General features: G+C 41.3%; 1 protein-coding gene across 2 annotated transcripts in view; it reads left to right on the top strand.

Moving 5' to 3' along the window:
• Positions 1 to 16,307, top strand: part of CAB39 (calcium binding protein 39) — an 84,428-nt gene that overhangs the window by 53,542 nt on the left and 14,579 nt on the right. For both annotated transcript variants that reach the window (XM_041765340.1, XM_041765341.1), the window contains exons 3-5: positions 5,035 to 5,199; positions 7,381 to 7,499; positions 12,824 to 12,992. In XM_041765340.1, coding sequence (XP_041621274.1) covers positions 5,035 to 5,199; positions 7,381 to 7,499; positions 12,824 to 12,992 — 453 coding nt within the window. The remainder of the gene's footprint in view (positions 1 to 5,034; positions 5,200 to 7,380; positions 7,500 to 12,823; positions 12,993 to 16,307) is intronic.

Below are 16,307 nucleotides of genomic sequence, written 5' to 3'. Positions count from 1 at the left end.
CTGTCTACAATAGGAAGACTATGCTCAGTTTGGGGTGTCGTCTTCCAGATTATTCTCTGTAAGAACACCAGGATTTATGTTCATTGCTTGCTGCTGTAGCTGTCACGTAAATTGCCTTGCTTGGATACACTGTGTATTTTAGGAATTCCTTGCCTTCATGGTGTGATAACATCACATTTCTCTACATCCAGTTTTCATCTGGATCCTTTTTTAATATCTCAGTGATTGAGTATGCGGATTTTCAACCATTCGTCAAGCGTGGATGGCGACACTGCAAGCACTGGGCTCCTGATGGAACAGGAGGAAATACATTAACCTAGAAATCACAAGGAAAAGCAGAATTACAACTGTGAGAAAAGAAGTATGTGGTAGTGTCGAATGTATTACAGAATTTAACAAGAAAGACTTCTCTGAGGAAGTGATCATTGACCTGAGCAATGAAGGAAGAATGTGAATGGCCAGGAGGTGGAGGCAGGGCATGGGCCTAGGAAACCACATGTGCAGGGATCCTGAAAGGACACCAGTGTGACCAGAGTAGTGGCTTAGAGATAGTGGGGGAGGAATTGTAGTGCAGACTAAGGTCAGACAGGGAAGGTCAGACATTGCAGGGTTTTACGGACTGTGTTAAGAAATATTCTCTATCCCAAGAGCAATAAGTAATTGGAGCATTTTTGAAGCAGAGGTAACAACAATCCTATTTGTGTTAAGGATCATTTTGGTCTTAATATGGAGAATGGCTTATAGGGAATCAAGGAAGTCAGTCAGTGGACTACTTACAGTAGTCCAGGCAAGAGTTGTGGGGACTCTGACTTGGGGGGTCATGGTGTGCGGATAAATGAATGGATTTGGGAGACATGGTGATGAATTAGATATTGGGGTGGAGTGAGAAAGAGGGGGAAGGGTTGAGGATGGCTTCTGAGTTTCTGACATGCATAAGAGCATCAGTAGTGGTATCGTTCCCTGAAATAGAGACCAAGGGAAGAGTATTAGGCATTAGGGCAAGATCATGAGTTCTGTTTTTGATTGCGTTAGGTTTGAGGTACCTTGAGACATTCAAGTGGAGACATTTCAAGTAGGCTGCTGAATGTACTAGTAAGAGAACTGGATTAGAGATAGGAATCTGTGAGGCATCTGCATTGAGGTGTTAATTAAAGCTGTGGGTGTGGATGACATCACTTGGGAGAGATGATAGAATGAGAAGAATAGGCCTTGTACCCTGCCTTGAGGAATTCCCAATATTTAAATGGTCTCATCAAGAGGGATGAGCCAAGAAGGAGGCAAAAGGAGCAACCAAGGAGACAGGCAGGAAAAATGAGGATGGTGGTGAGTCACAGAGGACGAGGGAGGAGCAGTTTTAAAAGAAGGGTGTAATCAGCACCTTCAGATGCTGCCAAGAGCTAACATGTACTAAAGACAGAGAATTGTATTTCCTGGCGGGCAAGTCATTGGTGACTTGCTAAGAGCTGTAAAGTACTAGGTGGAGAAACCATGTGGGATTAGGCTGGGAGCGACTGGGAAGGAGATGTGGACTAGAGCACACACAGGTAGATGCTTTTTAACGGTTTAATGACAAGCGAGAAGTAGCCAGAAGGGGGCCATGGGGTCTATCAAGGGAGAGAGCTTATTTGATTTTGTTAATGGGAGTCTTGACCATATTTAAAACTGATTGAAGGGGGAAAAATTAAGTGAGAGGGAGTTGGCTATATGAGAAGGAGGTGAGAAAACAGGTCAGGTCCTAAGAAAGCCAGAAAGTGAACGGAATCCAGGAGGATCAGCAAAAACAGACATAGTACAGTGGTTAGCAGATATGGGAATGCTATTGGTGTCCCAACCCCCCAGCCCATAATATAGGTGACAGTGTTGTCTTCTGAGAGGAAAGAAAAGGGCTTTACATGGGGGTCCAGGTGGCCATTCATCTGAGAAATACCATAAGTTGCTTTCTGTTTCCTTGTTTCTCTCCTCCCTATTTTTTTAATAGCTTTATTGAGATAACTCACACATACAGTTCATCCATTTAAAGTGTACATTTCAGTGGTTTTTAGTTTATTCACAGATAATGTGCAACCATAACCACAGTCAATTTTAGAACATTTCATCACTTCAAAAAGAAACCTCAAGCCTTTTACCTATCACCTCCCTCCTTTCTTATTCATCTTGCTGTCAGAAGAGAGCACAGAATATGGTCTGAATTCAGATCTAAAATCATATCATGATTTTGGGATACCTGGGTGGCTCAGTGGTTGAGCATCTGCCTTTGGCTCAGGTCATGATCCCGGGGTCCTGGGATCGAGTCTTGCATCAGACTCCCTGCAGGGAGTGCTTCTCACTCTGCCTGTGTCTCTGCCTCTCTCTCTCTCATGAATAAATAAATAAAATCTTTAAAAATAATAATAATAAAATTGTATCATGATTTCAAAGAAGAGGCTATGTAAAGCTGAGGCATATGAGAGGTTGCCAAGAGACTCAAAACTGTGATCTAGTCAGAGAAGCACAGGGGGCTGAGGCTTACTACTTAGGGTCACTGGTATAAAATCAACAGATAATACACACAGGAAACGCACTAAATGCCAGGCTCTTCCTTGTCAGAAAAAATCATCTTAAGAATAAAGTTGATAAAATGAAATTACAGAAGTAACATATGTAATAGTTTATAAGAGAACATTTTCTGTTGATAAATGATTTTATCTACTGGCTCCCAAAAAGTACATTTTGGGGTACTTTAACTTGGTATAAGGGATGAACTGCTGTTAGAAATCTAAGGTGTTGGGCAGCCCCAGTGGCTCAGCGGTTTGGCGCCTCCTTCGGCCCAGGGTGTGATCCTGGAGACCTGGGATCGAGTCCCGCGTCAGGCTCCCTGCATGGAGCCTCCCTCTCCTTCTGTCTGTGTCTCTGCCTCTCTCTCTGTCTCTTATGAATAAATAAATAAAATCTAAAAAAAAAAAGAAAGAAAGAAAGAAATCTAAGGTGTTGAAAGAATAGGGTGGTAACAGCTTGACCGGAGAAGGTAAAGATTCTGCTGAACACTGATAATGGAAGGTTCTCCATAAGATTATTGGGATGGTTTTAAACATTTAGAAAAGAAAAAAAAAAAAATAAATAAACATTTAGAAAAGAAAGTCATAATCCTAAGCATATGCTTAGGAAAAAGGGCTACCAAATTAACTTTATTTCATTGTCTTATATTCAGGAAATGTGGAAGAAATAGTATATAGATGACCCTTGAACAACACAGGGGTAAGAGGCACCAAGCCCCCCACCAGGTCAGAATCCACATACAACTCTCGACTGCCTTAGAACTTAATACTAGTAGCCTACCTACTGCTGACCAAAAGCCTTGCTGATAACATAAACAGTTAACACATTTTGTACATTACATATACGGTATACTATGTTCTTACAATAAAGTCAGCTAGAAGAAAGAAAATGTTAAGAAAATCATGAGAAGAAAATATATTTATAGTATTGACCTATGAAAAACATACGTATGAGTGGGCTAGCACCTTGTTTGAGGGTCAAATGTTAAATTATCTTATATCCAAGTATTTAACAAAAAGCCTTTTGAATTTGATTTGGAAATAGGTTTATATGTAAGTGGCTAAGGAACCGTATGCAAAGATTATTAGTAGATCGTTAATGAAAAGCATGATGATTCAAAGGCATAATGGTAGGTTCCATTTAGAGTTATTTCCTTTTCGATGTCTTGGTTAATGATTGAGGCCGTGGGAGGTATACTCTCAGATTTGCAGAAAATGCAGATATGAGAATGATAGCTGGTATGTTGGATGTCCTTCAGAATCTAGAAATACTGCCACAGTGTTGAACGATGGGCTGTTAATGAGGTTAAATGAAATAGTGAAAAGAGTTAAAGCCTCCATTGCAGGTCACTCAAAGACCTGGCTTCGAATGAATTCTATGAGTTAATTACAGAAATTCTTGATGGTACCGTCGGGCTACATTAACATTTGTGACATTTATAGGGAAATCGTGATCTAGGGTCTTGTGCATCATTCCATCCTAATGGGATTGGAACATTAGCCCTCCTTTTCTTAAAAGAATAAAGAAGCTGAGAGGAAGTTTTTCTGGAAAAGACAAGAGATGGGCAGGTCACCCTGAAAGAGCTCTGCTGCTCCCTGACTTGGGTGTGTTCCTCACACACACGGGCTTCTCAGTACCCTGCTGAAGAAACAGTGTGTGTTTGCACACCTCTCTCCTCTCTGGTACTCTGCCCTGCCGAGTCCCAGTGCTGTCTCAACCCCTGGAGACCACGTGCCCTCCCTGCGCTGTGGCCTGGAAGCTCTCCAGGTGGTAAGCCGGGGCACTTGTGAATTGACTTCATTTGTTTCCCTTCTCTCAAGGCTCACCATCCTGTGCTGTCTGAAGTTCAGTGTTTAAGATGCATTGTTTCATGTCACTTCTCCTGTTTTTTCATCTTTTTCATGGAGGAGGGTAAATCTGGCTCTTGTTCCTCTCTCTTAGCCAGACATGGAGACTCTTCAGTGTGTGTTTTTTTTTTTTAATTTATTGCTAATATCTCAACTCTGCATTCAAAGCCACCTTCTGTCATTCCCTTGTTCCCTCTGCACCTTTCCTCAGGCAGACTCTGTGCTTGTCCCCTCCCTCGTCTCCAGCTCATGCCATTGCTGTCCGTCCATCTCCTTCTCCCTCGTTCTTGCTCTTCAGTGTCTCTGCATTCTCAGGCTCCACTCTGGCCTCTTCTGTGACATTGCTCTCCCATGGGAGGCAGAGTCGAACCTTCTCTCCCTGGTCAGTTTCTACCATAACACTGTTGGCAGCATTTAGGCATACATGTTGTGTATCTGCTGGCCTTTCCTCTTGAACACATATGTCAGTCTCCACATGTGTCATATGTGCACAGTGCTCAGCTCCCAAGGGCTGGGATGGGGCTTGACCACCTTTGTGTCTTTTACATAGCTCTGTGGGTATATAATCTAGAGGGAAGGTATTTTACAAAGGTAGGTTTCTTACATATGTTTTTTTTAAATGAATGGTTTTTCTCCTCTCCCTCAAAATTAGGCCACAGAAGAAGTTTCCAAAAATCTGGTTGCCATGAAAGAAATCCTGTATGGCACGAATGAAAAAGAGCCGCAGACGGAAGCAGTGGCACAGCTCGCTCAGGAACTATATAACAGTGGGCTCCTGAGCACCCTGGTAGCTGATTTACAGCTCATTGACTTTGAGGTAAGAAATCAATTACTTTTTTTTTTTTTTTCAAAAATGGTGCCTTCTTCATGGTCCTTTTCAGAGGTGTTCTCTCCTCTGAAAGATCCTAAGATTCCTGCCAGGCTCTTGGCTCCGGGGTTATTGACCTGTAAGCATGCCCAGGCTGCCTGCCTAATTAGCAGAGCCGGGCAGGAGCTCAGGGCCGCCTCAGGCTTAGGCCAGGTCGCCTCCTGTTTCACCACACTGTATATGAAGTTTCTTAGGTATTCGTTGTGCCCTTTTGTTTACATTATACTTAATAAATAGCTGCTGTTTTACGTAATTCACTGGCCTTGGGTTCTCAGGGAGCCAGCAACCTAAAGAAGACCATAGAATGTTAGAGGTAGAGAGATCTTAGGAGATACCCAGTTGTGTTTTAGGGTTTTTTGTTTTGTTTTTTTAACCTGCTGAGAACTCATTACAGCAGAGATGATATGTTCTGTTTGCTTGTGCTTAGCTCTGCTTTTAAATGTTTAAATTAGCATAACGGTTAAATAGCAGGAGATTTTTTATGCAGTTTTGAATTTCTCTGGCTTCCCTTGAAAATTTTGATTCTGGCAGCATTGAGTCAGTGTGCCTATATGGCCCCTCAGCTGGAACAGAGCAGCTACCACCCCATGGGCACACTTCGGTGTGCTGCAGAGAGCAGCTTGCTTTTCTGTCTCAGGGCCTGCTTTACCCAGCATACTGTCTCTTGCCTGGCCCTGGTGGGCATTTGATATTATTACCCAAGTTTATATAGCTGAATCATGTCATATTAGATATTTAGTGAATTTAGCAGTGAGAATAATGGTCTTTGATACCAGTCTGAAAGGTAGACTGAGAAGTATATATGGTAATGAAGTATATATGGTAATGAAGGGCTCTAGCATGGTTATGAATAAGCAGGTTCCTCTGAGTCTTTGTCATGGCTTTGTTTTTAAAGCCCCAGTGTTTTTCATCCTGAGTGACCAATTAGATGTCTGTGCAGGTGCTTGAAAAACCAGGGGAGAGAATGGCAGACGTATAGTCAGATTCAGTTTTGGAGAGTGATGGGAGGGTGTGGTTCCTAGGTTACTTGAGAATAATATTGATAATAAAGGACAGTAAAAATTGACTTCTATAGAACAGATAAAAATATTTCCCTTTATATGGATGATTATGTATTTTTAATAGTGTATCAGATTCCACCAACAACAATCTTGATTTCCTCTGCAAAGTTGGCAATGCACTAGAACCTCCAGTTCCTTCAGCTTTGTCCACCCTTCTCATTCCCCGACCTGAACACTGAATTTAATATTCATTCAGGACTTTAGAGGCTTAAATTTAAAAGAAGTGTGTGTCCTTGAGATGTGTTCTTAGAGATTGCTATTGCTTCTCCTCACCTAGCACAGGCCCCAGGATGATCTCTAGCCCTGGAAAGCTAGCATTTCACTCACTTTCCTACAGGCTTGTCAGCCTCATAACAGGTAGCCACTCTGAAAAATCTCATGGGGTTCTGTTTTCCATTTGGTAATTTCTTGTGCAGTTTTCTGATTATAAGATTCACTGTATAGCAGTAATGTCCTATTTTTGTTTAGTAAAGTACAGTTGTATAATTCTGATGTCTGAACTGCTTCATCATGTGGTACTTGGAGCCTTCATTACTAATCTATATAAAATCTCTCCTAAGTAGACCTAGCTTAATGAGATATGTCTACTTGCCATGAAAGCTCAGCTTCTTAGAGAATCTTTCTTCCTTTGTATACTAGTAGAATGCAGCTTCTCTTCCTTTCATCACTATAAAAGGAAATTATATGTATTGTTTACAACATGAGCATTTTATTTGAAGCTGCTTATTCCATATGGGTGGGAATTGGATCCCTGAACATTGTAAGCATATAGCAAAGTTTAATTTTTCCTATCTGAGTCCACATGATTCTAAGGGTTAGAAATGGTTGAAATTTATATGTAGTAAGATTTCATTTTGTGAACATTCTGCTCATGTTAAAAATAGTGTACTATTAAAAACTTCGAATTCGGATTTGTAAATAAAGAAAATTTAATATCTGAACATTTTAAAGTCAAATATTCAGTCATAATTAAAAATATGCAGTGCCTTAATTTGAGTTTATTTGGGAGGGTGGATGGGCTTTTTGGTGGTTAGTCGGGTAAACATTTTAATGATTGTATTCCTAATAGGGCAAAAAAGACGTGGCTCAAATTTTCAACAATATTCTCAGAAGACAAATTGGTACAAGAACTCCTACTGTTGAATACATCTGCACTCAACAGAATATTTTGTTCATGTTATTGAAAGGGTATGTACAATGTAACAAATGTATATTCTCAGTTGAAAAATAAAAAGGAAAGAGGTCTTGGACAAAAACAGGATGGTAAATGTGGGAACGTGTTTTCTCTATGGTTCAGTCAGTCCATTTTTCCATACATCTTAAACACATTTCCCTCCTTAAAATTCAGCCAGTGAGCTAAATTGAATTCGAAAATGCCCATGGGAATTTCAAGGTGGGTGAATTGTGAGCCCTTAATTAAATTCTCAGATCCTATATAGCAGAAGGAAAAAGTCTTCTGTGGTTTTATTCATATTCTCTGGATTTTAAAAGTTTATTTATATGAACTATCAGTTAAGTGATGTGTTAAAAGACCTCTTGTTCGGGGAGACATGCACACTGTGAGGCAGTAGGAGCTGCCTAGGAGGTGGATCTTGAGTACTATGTAGCGTTACTTTATTCCATCAACAAAGAACACATTTATGAAGTCTACCCTTTGCTTTTTACCTGTGTGTATCCACTCATTAACCTGCTTAGTTGGTAATTCACAGTGCATCTTCCAGGAACTAAGGAGGAGGCATTTATTGGTAGTCTGTTGGTATCAAGTCTGTTGGTATCAAAAAACAAAAACCAAAAAAGCCTAAAAACTCAAAACTTTAAAACAAAAGAAAAATCCTTTCCTCCCTCAATAGTGATCCTACCCTTGGGGCAGCTGGGTGGCTCAGTGGTTGAGTGTCTGCCTTTGGCTCAGGTTGTGATTCTGGGATTGAATCCTGCATGGGGCTCTCCACAGGGAGCCTGCTTCTCCCTCTGCCTGTGTCTCTGCCTCTCAGTCTCTCTGTCTCTCATGAATAAATAAATAAAATCTTAAAAAAAAAAAAAAATAGCCTTCCTGATTGGCAAGGTCACCCCCTGTCGTTTCACACAAGAGTTGTTTGCCAGCTCTGGGTCTGGTGTGCATCTGTTTGTCCCAGCATTGGTGCTGTTCTATTAAATTGGCGGACAGGCGTTTTAGTAGCATGACTATTGGCGTGAATCAGCTTGCTCTCCTACCCCTTTGCTTTATAGCTTGCCTCCCTCTGATTCATATCTCTGTGGTTTAACACTTCCCCCAAGTTCAAACTTGTTTAGACAAAGCATGAGTCAGTGCATGTGTTTGATGCCAGCATTCTATTTCCTTCTTTCTATTTCTAAATATCTATGTTGCTTCTTCAGACGTTGCCATACAGAACTTTTGGCATCTAATTTTTTGTTGTTACCAATCCACAGTTGCGTGTGTAAACATGTAATGAGTAGTTTGAAATTTTGTGTTCTTAGAGCACCTTCCAGATGCCTTTGTGTATTTTTAAACTATTTCCTTTTCCATAAAAAGCAGTGGTTATTAAAATCCATAAATTAGTTTTGCTTATGTTTTGGCTTGAGAGTAGCCAGAGGAATGATAAACATTGTTAAACATCACGTAAAGTCAGAATTTTAAGGTCTGATTTAAAGAAAAATGAAAGCTCTCACATGAGTTGGCCAGAGCAGGAAAGTCAGCGAGAAAGGAGAGGAGGAGAAGCCTGGAGAATGCAGCTGGTGTTGGTCTCCACCAGCGCCCATCTCCCCATCCTTTCTAGCCCTTAGAGTGGGAAATATACAGAAAACTGGAGGGAAGAAAATAACCAGCCTTTTGTACTCATCCTTCAGCTCTGACAGTGTCTCTTCCTTCATGCCCCTGGCCTCCTCCTTTCCCTCACACACATAATATTGCTTCAGTATGCATCCCTAGTACATAACACTTTGAGGACCCTTTTTTTTTTTTTCTTATCATAGTCATGATATCATTTACAAACCCAATGTTATCTTATACTCACTGTTCAGATGTCCCTTTCACACATAAAATGTCATTTTTCAGTTAATTTGTTTAAATCCAGTTCCAAGCAAGCAAGGCCCATAAACTGCATTTGGTTAATAAGACTATTATGCCTTTTGTTTTGAATAAATACCATTTACTTGTTGAAGCAACTGGGTCATTTGTTCTTTTTTTTTTTTTTTTTTTAATTTTTTTTTTTTTAAATTTTTTATTTATGATAGTCACAGAGAGAGAGAGAGAGAGGCAGAGACACAGGCGGAGGGAGAAGCAGGCTCCACGCACCGGGAGCCTGATGTGGGATTCGATCCCGGGTCTCCAGGATCGCGCCCTGGGCCAAAGGCAGGCGCCAAACCGCTGCGCCACCCAGGGATCCCGGGTCATTTGTTCTATAGAAAAAATCACATATTTTGGATTTTACATCCCTGTGGTTTCATTTAACATGTTCCTTTGTCCTCTGTTCTTTTAAATTGGTAAATCATTATGAACTCAAGTTTTGGGGTTTTTTAAAAATATATTTGACGTGTTTCAGTCCATTGTAGCCATTATGTCCAAATTTTTATATCCAAATTGTGTCATCTTGGCCAATTGGGAAGCTCCTTCAAGTGGTTCCTATGTCCTTTTGGCAAGACCCCATTAGTCTTTGATAGCTTCCTTGCTTTCTGGCACAAGGTGTCCCTTACTATATTGTACAGGTTCATGCTCCAGACCTGGAAGCAGCCATCTCTTCAAGGAGCCTTGTGAGCTGCCTTTTAAGATTTTTGTACCTTTAGTCCATCCAACGACTCTCATGTGGTGTGACGATCCACGTAGGCTGTAAGCACTTCAGTGACAGCTGTTAGGGAATGTTGTGCTGCAGGTGACCATGTGCGTCCAAACATAATCTTGTAGCTAGTGTTAGATGCATCAGAGGCAGTCGTTTTTCCTCTGGTGACTTAAATGTTCGTGTGCTTTCTACTGTAATGCTAACAGGTTGTACAGCATAACTGTTTGCCCTGTACTTGGTGGTTTATGGCTTAATCGTTTAAGACGAGCTTGACAAACCACCATCAAAACCTGCCCAACTTGTTGTACCAAACTGTCTTAGTCTTGTCTTTCTAGTCTCCTGCTTATTGAATTAAGATCAGTGAAGGTGAATTGTACAAGCAGCCATTTTGTGAACAGACATTGTAATCACCTAAGCGCCTGTCAGCGCTCTAGTTACTGTGCCATAAGTGATACAGAAGAGCCATTCGGATCTTCTTGAGGCTCTGTGATGAACCCAAATACAACAAAAGGGTAACACTGCTAGAGAATGATTAGTACTGCCAGATTTCAGGAAATAAAATGTGGATTTAGTCAATAAGGCAAGAGTTGATAAAAGAGGTGAGACTAATGATTGAAGTTCCAGAGGGTTTGGGATTTGCATAGTTAGGAAAAAGGAGAGTCAGTCCAGGGACAGGAATGAACATAGTGATGGGAAGCAATAGGAGATAATTGGAGTGAGTGCTTGATGGCAGAGTGGGAAAGGACGTTGTATGGTAGGAACATATCTCATGAGGAGAAGCCTGGACATTAAGCCCAGAAGTTTGTCTTTATTTGATGGCAAGAGGAACTCCTAAGCTGGAAGTGCTGTTGATACACTGGTGTGTTAGGTAAATTGGTTAAAACCGAGCTTAAACCAAGATGCTGGTTAGGGAGCTCTTGCTTTTCTAAGTGTGAGTTAATGCAACAGTGGGGATGGATGAAAGGAAACGAAATTAAAATATTTCAGAGAAGTCTTTAAAAGGATGGGTGGGGACACCGAAGATGGGAAGGTTGGAGGTGCTGAGGGGGAGAAGATGTAAACTGTTCTGTCCAATGCAGTACCTACTAACCATACTCTATCATTTCGTTTTAAATGAGTTTAAATCAAATAACATTTTTTTTTAACTTATCTATTTTTTTTTATCTTTATTTATTTATGATAGTCACACAGAGAGAGAGAGAGGCAGAGACATAGGCAGAGGGAGAAGCAGGCTCCATGCACCGGGAGCCCGATGTGGGATTCGATCCTGGGTCTCCAGGATCGCGCCCTGGGCCAAAGGCAGGCGCCAAACCGCTGCGCCACCCAGGGATCCCAAATCAAATAACATTTAAAATTCAATCCCTCAGTCATACTAGCCAAATTTCAAGTGCTTAGTAGCCACATGTGGCTAGTAGTAACTACCGAAGTGGACAGCACAGGTATAGAACACTTCCATTATCAGATGAGAAAGTTCTGGAAGACCTGTTTTAAACCTGGGCATCTGAAACAAAATCGTGGTGCCAAATTAGAGAAATGGAGAAGCAGGGGAGGGTGGCTGTTTTGCAAAGGGAGAGAAGATTTGAATTTAGATAGGGTAGTGCTTATGGTAGACCTTTAACTGAAGTTGTCCAGAGGCAACAGAAAATGCCTAACTAGAGTCCAGGAGCAGATGAGAGTAGGGGAATTGAGTCCCGGTGGGAGCCATGAAGTGCTGTGGCTGCTCACTAGCAAGCTGGCAGCCCCGGAGGAATGCCCTCAGTCCTGCAAGAAATAAGAACAGTTCGAGGGGTAGAAAGAAGAACTGAGAGAGCTTTCTCTTTCCTTTTTCGAAGACATAAATGCAAAGGTCGGCACTGTTGGGACACTAAGTAGTAAAATTTATGTTGTGAGAGAAGTTTGGCTTAGCCAAGAGGAGGTGTTTTGCAAGTAGAATGTTGGGAAAGGCAGAGAGAATGCAGCAGGAGGATTGGAGGAGACTCTATGTTCGAAAGACACAAAGCTGGCACCTGCAGCCCCAAAAGGCAGTGGAGGGGCCAAGGCCAGTCTGCACCCCTCAGAGAGGAGCAGGCGGCTGGGCTAAGAGGAAGACGGGAGTGGAGGGAGTGGGGGCTCCTTTCTGACCGAGCTGAGCCACAGACGTGTGTGCGTGACTGATGCCAGGATGTCCCCAACACCCACCACAAGAGTTCTCCAGGCTCTCCTTGATAAGCACCTGGTAACCTCCTCAGGATTAGGCTTTCAATTTTGTGGGGTTCACGTTGCCAAGAGTCTTGAAGGTTCTATTTTGAGTATAGAATTGAAACAATGAGGTTTAAATGCTATATATTTGTTAGACCTATTTAGGTACCATGAGTTTGGGAAACGATTTTATTTGTTTCATAATAGTTTTTGATTTCTGAAGTCTTAGAGCACCACATGTAAAACTAACCCCTGTTTGGAGGTGTGACCCTAAATACTTCTCAAATCTTTTAGCTTTAAGTAATAAATGTTTATTTATTATTATTATTTCTATATTTTTGTTTTCCTTTGGGCTGCAGCAGTTGTTACCAGCTAATGTGTGTGTGCATTCTAGAGTAAATTCACCTGAGCATATATCCTACTCTGAGAGAGATGTCTTTTGTAACCTGCTCTAGTCACTTAATTAAGACACATCTGAGACATCTATTTGAAAAATTTGAACTGTTCAGCATTAGAGGAGTTTTAAAACAGCAATCATGATTTATTTTTTTCTTTTTGTAGGTATGAATCTCCAGAAATAGCTCTAAATTGTGGAATAATGTTGAGAGAATGCATCAGACATGAACCACTTGCAAAAATCATTTTGTGGTCAGAACAATTTTATGATTTCTTCAGATATGTCGAAATGTCAACATTTGACATAGCTTCAGATGCATTTGCCACATTCAAGGTAACATGAAACTATAGAATTCTAAATATACTTGTAAGTCCAGTTAACTGGTTTGTGGTTTTTCCCTAAACTTCTAACCTCTAAGTCTATACATGGCTGCCCTCTAGCGGGAAGAGAGAAGATATGTTTTATGTGTGTCCGTGTGACTTAGGCTAATGCAGTGGAGCCACAGCTTAAAAAGGATGGCAGAGATAGATTCTAATCTCTATCTAAAAGTATGGTCTGTATGGTCAAAAGTACACTTTTCTGTTAAATTACTTACCAAGTGTGGTATACTGATAAACAGTACGTCTAATAAACAGGTTTTTCTCCTGTGTTGGAACATACTACAGCAATTTCTTTGGTTAAACACCAGACAAAGTTGTCATCTGTTCAGAGCCATGCTGATTTGGAAGAGGCATGTCTTTTAATACTAGAACCACAATCAGGGCAAAGAGATTATGTTGTAGTTAGGCCCAAAGGAACAATGGACTTAGCTCTCCTACTTCATACTCATGCCAAAACTTATTTATCAAATACTTCAGGAAAGGGGAGCAGAATCACCTGCCCTATTCAAATTATTATGTAGCCTCCCTTCCCTGTATACTTTATCTCCTGTTCTGTATTTGTATAAATTAAATACACATATGATACTGCTGTACAACATGCACATTTTTGCTTTGAATTATAAGGTTCTATGCTGTTTGTGGTATATAGGCAGTAATATTTATTAGTGTTCTTCACAATGAAAGTAAGCCTTTAGATGTTCCATTCTCTTATGTAAAATGACCTTATGAGTAAATATTTAGAACTGCTACTTTACTGTAATCAGAATTTAATATACTAACCTGAAGACTACTTTGCTAGGAAACCATGAACACTATTTTAGTGAGAAGTAGCCACTTTTCTCCTGAGGGTTCGGTTTTATGAAGGTAAAGAGCCCTTGAGATAATGAGCACACACCTTGGTCTCTGGGTAAAATACGTTCCTTACAGTGAATGAACACCCTTGAAACAGGATGAAAACCTGGGGACCTGGCCATTAGGGTTTCACATGGAACGAGAATATGGTAATAGTGTGAGAGGTGCCTAAGGATTTATTTTCCTGAAACCATTAAAGAGGATATCGGAAGCCCTAGGTAAGATCTCAGATGTTTATGTGTCAATGTACAAAGCTAAATGAACTGAATGCCAGGTTATAGCAGAGTAACAAATATGGTGTCTTTTGTATCTGCATTTTGGGAATAGGACTCATAATTAGGATATATTGGTGGAAGGGGATGCCCCATTCAAAAGCAGCAGGCCTATTAACAGAGGGAAGTATGGTAGCACCATGTGTTGTGGTGAGATCTTCCTGTGTGGAAAGCAAGCCATGAGCCAAGAGCTCTCTCTGGGGGAGAGGCAGGTGGAGGAAGAGGAGAGGAGCGGCCACAGTGTTGGGAGCACAGTCAGACCCTGACCCGGGGAGGGGCGTGCTCCATGCCACGCTTGTGAGCAAGGTAGCACACCCAGCCAGCAGGTGGGAGAGATGTGTTAACGCCTTGCCAGAGATGTGATTCAGTGTTGGACAGTCTTGCTTGGCCTTGCTGATAATTTTGTTATCAGCCCTTGGTTAGGGCTGCTGCTTTGAATTACATCCTCGCTAAGGAGAAAGTGGTGGTGATGGAATCACTGTGGGTCAGGCAACCCTGCCGGGTCATATTAGCCAGAGAAGGGGAGAATGGGGCAGTGCCAGGCAGGTGGTGTCGACCTAAGGAAGGAAACTTGCAGACACAGTGCAGGATTCGAAGGATGGACTCGGGAAGAGAGAGGATGACAGTAGGAAAGGGGGATAGATCTGTGTCTCATACTGTCCTCAAAGAATATGACCATACCCCGCTCTCCAGAAAACGGTCTCTGCACATAAATACTTTCAGACAGATGCAGCTCACCCGCAAACCCAAATTTAAAGTCTGTGGAACAGGTGCTGAGTCTCAAAAGGAAATTAAAACTACCTGCTCCAGGGGTACCTGACTGGCTCAGTTGGAAGAGTGTGTGACTCTTGATCTTGGGTTCGTGAGTTCAAGCCCCACATTGGGGTCAGAGACTACTTAAATAAATATATTTAAAAAAAAAAAACTACCTGCTGTAAATGTGTCCAGGATTTGTAGGTTGAATGAATGTGTACTAAGACAGTAAATCAGTGGCCAAATGTTGTTCGTGTTTTCTTTTTTGAGGACTTAAGGAGATGGGGAGGGGCATCAGAAGGCCAACAAATATATTTCCAATTTTTCCAGAATAAAAGAAGGTAGATTCCCCAGAGAGGCTGGTGGAGCTTGGAGCTCGATGTTATACCTGTGTAAGGTTCTAGAAAGTATTTCTAAAGAGATGATTTCTGAGCATTTTGGAAAGGAAACCGTGTACCCACAGCCAGCATGGATTCACGAAGAGAGTAAGTTCAGTCATATTAATCTCATAGATGCCAGTAGATGAGGGGACTAAGAGTGTGTGGCTGCCTGGGTTCATTTCCCAGCTCTGCTGTGGATTTCATCTCAAGTTCTTCATCTGTTAAGATGGAGGTGATAATGCTAGTATGTCAGGGTTATTGTGTCTACACACAATATGTGTGCAGCAAACAGTAGCTATTAGAATTATTCCTTTATGGCCATGAGGATATGCTGAATGTTGAATAATTGTATTTTCATGGAATCAGTGAAGATAGGAGCTGGAGTTTCAGTGTAGTTATTTACATCTAATTGAATGCCATATCCATAAGGTGCTAGGGAATGGATTGCCATCACCCTGGAGAGAATTTTCTGGTGGATTTCCACTGGGCTTTGTTTCAGCCCAGCTGAACATTGTTAATGACTTAGATAAAGGGTGACAAAGCCTGCTTATCAAATGTGTAGGTGATGGCTGTGAAGGAAAAGATAGCAGACAATGGTGATCCTAAAATAAGGCTTCGTAGAGATCCAGAGAGGTCAGAATGGAATGGGACGATGATTGAGGTCCCTCCACTTGAGGACCTAACTATAAATAAGGGATGTGGGAATAAGGCATAGTAATACAGTTATTATTAAATACAGTAATTACCAAATATAATAATTACTAATGTAGGCAATTTCATATCCTACTCAACCATCTCCTTTACAGATAAGGAGTCTAGAAATATTGGGTGAAGTCAGGCTGTAAAATGGGGAACCCAGAATTTGAACCCAGGCAGTCTGCCTCCAGAGCCCACTCTGAGGAAACAAAATTCTAAATATGTCCTGTAAAATTAAATAGTGTGATGCTGCTGCCCCAAAGCTACATGTGACCACATGGTGTGTGACCTAAAGAGCTGATGATGGTCTCACCG

The sequence above is a fragment of the Vulpes lagopus genome, chromosome 8 (genome assembly GCF_018345385.1).
Source record: "Vulpes lagopus strain Blue_001 chromosome 8, ASM1834538v1, whole genome shotgun sequence".
In the NCBI taxonomy this organism is placed as follows: Eukaryota; Metazoa; Chordata; class Mammalia; order Carnivora; family Canidae; genus Vulpes; species Vulpes lagopus.
This window is presented reverse-complemented; position numbering and strand designations above follow the sequence as displayed.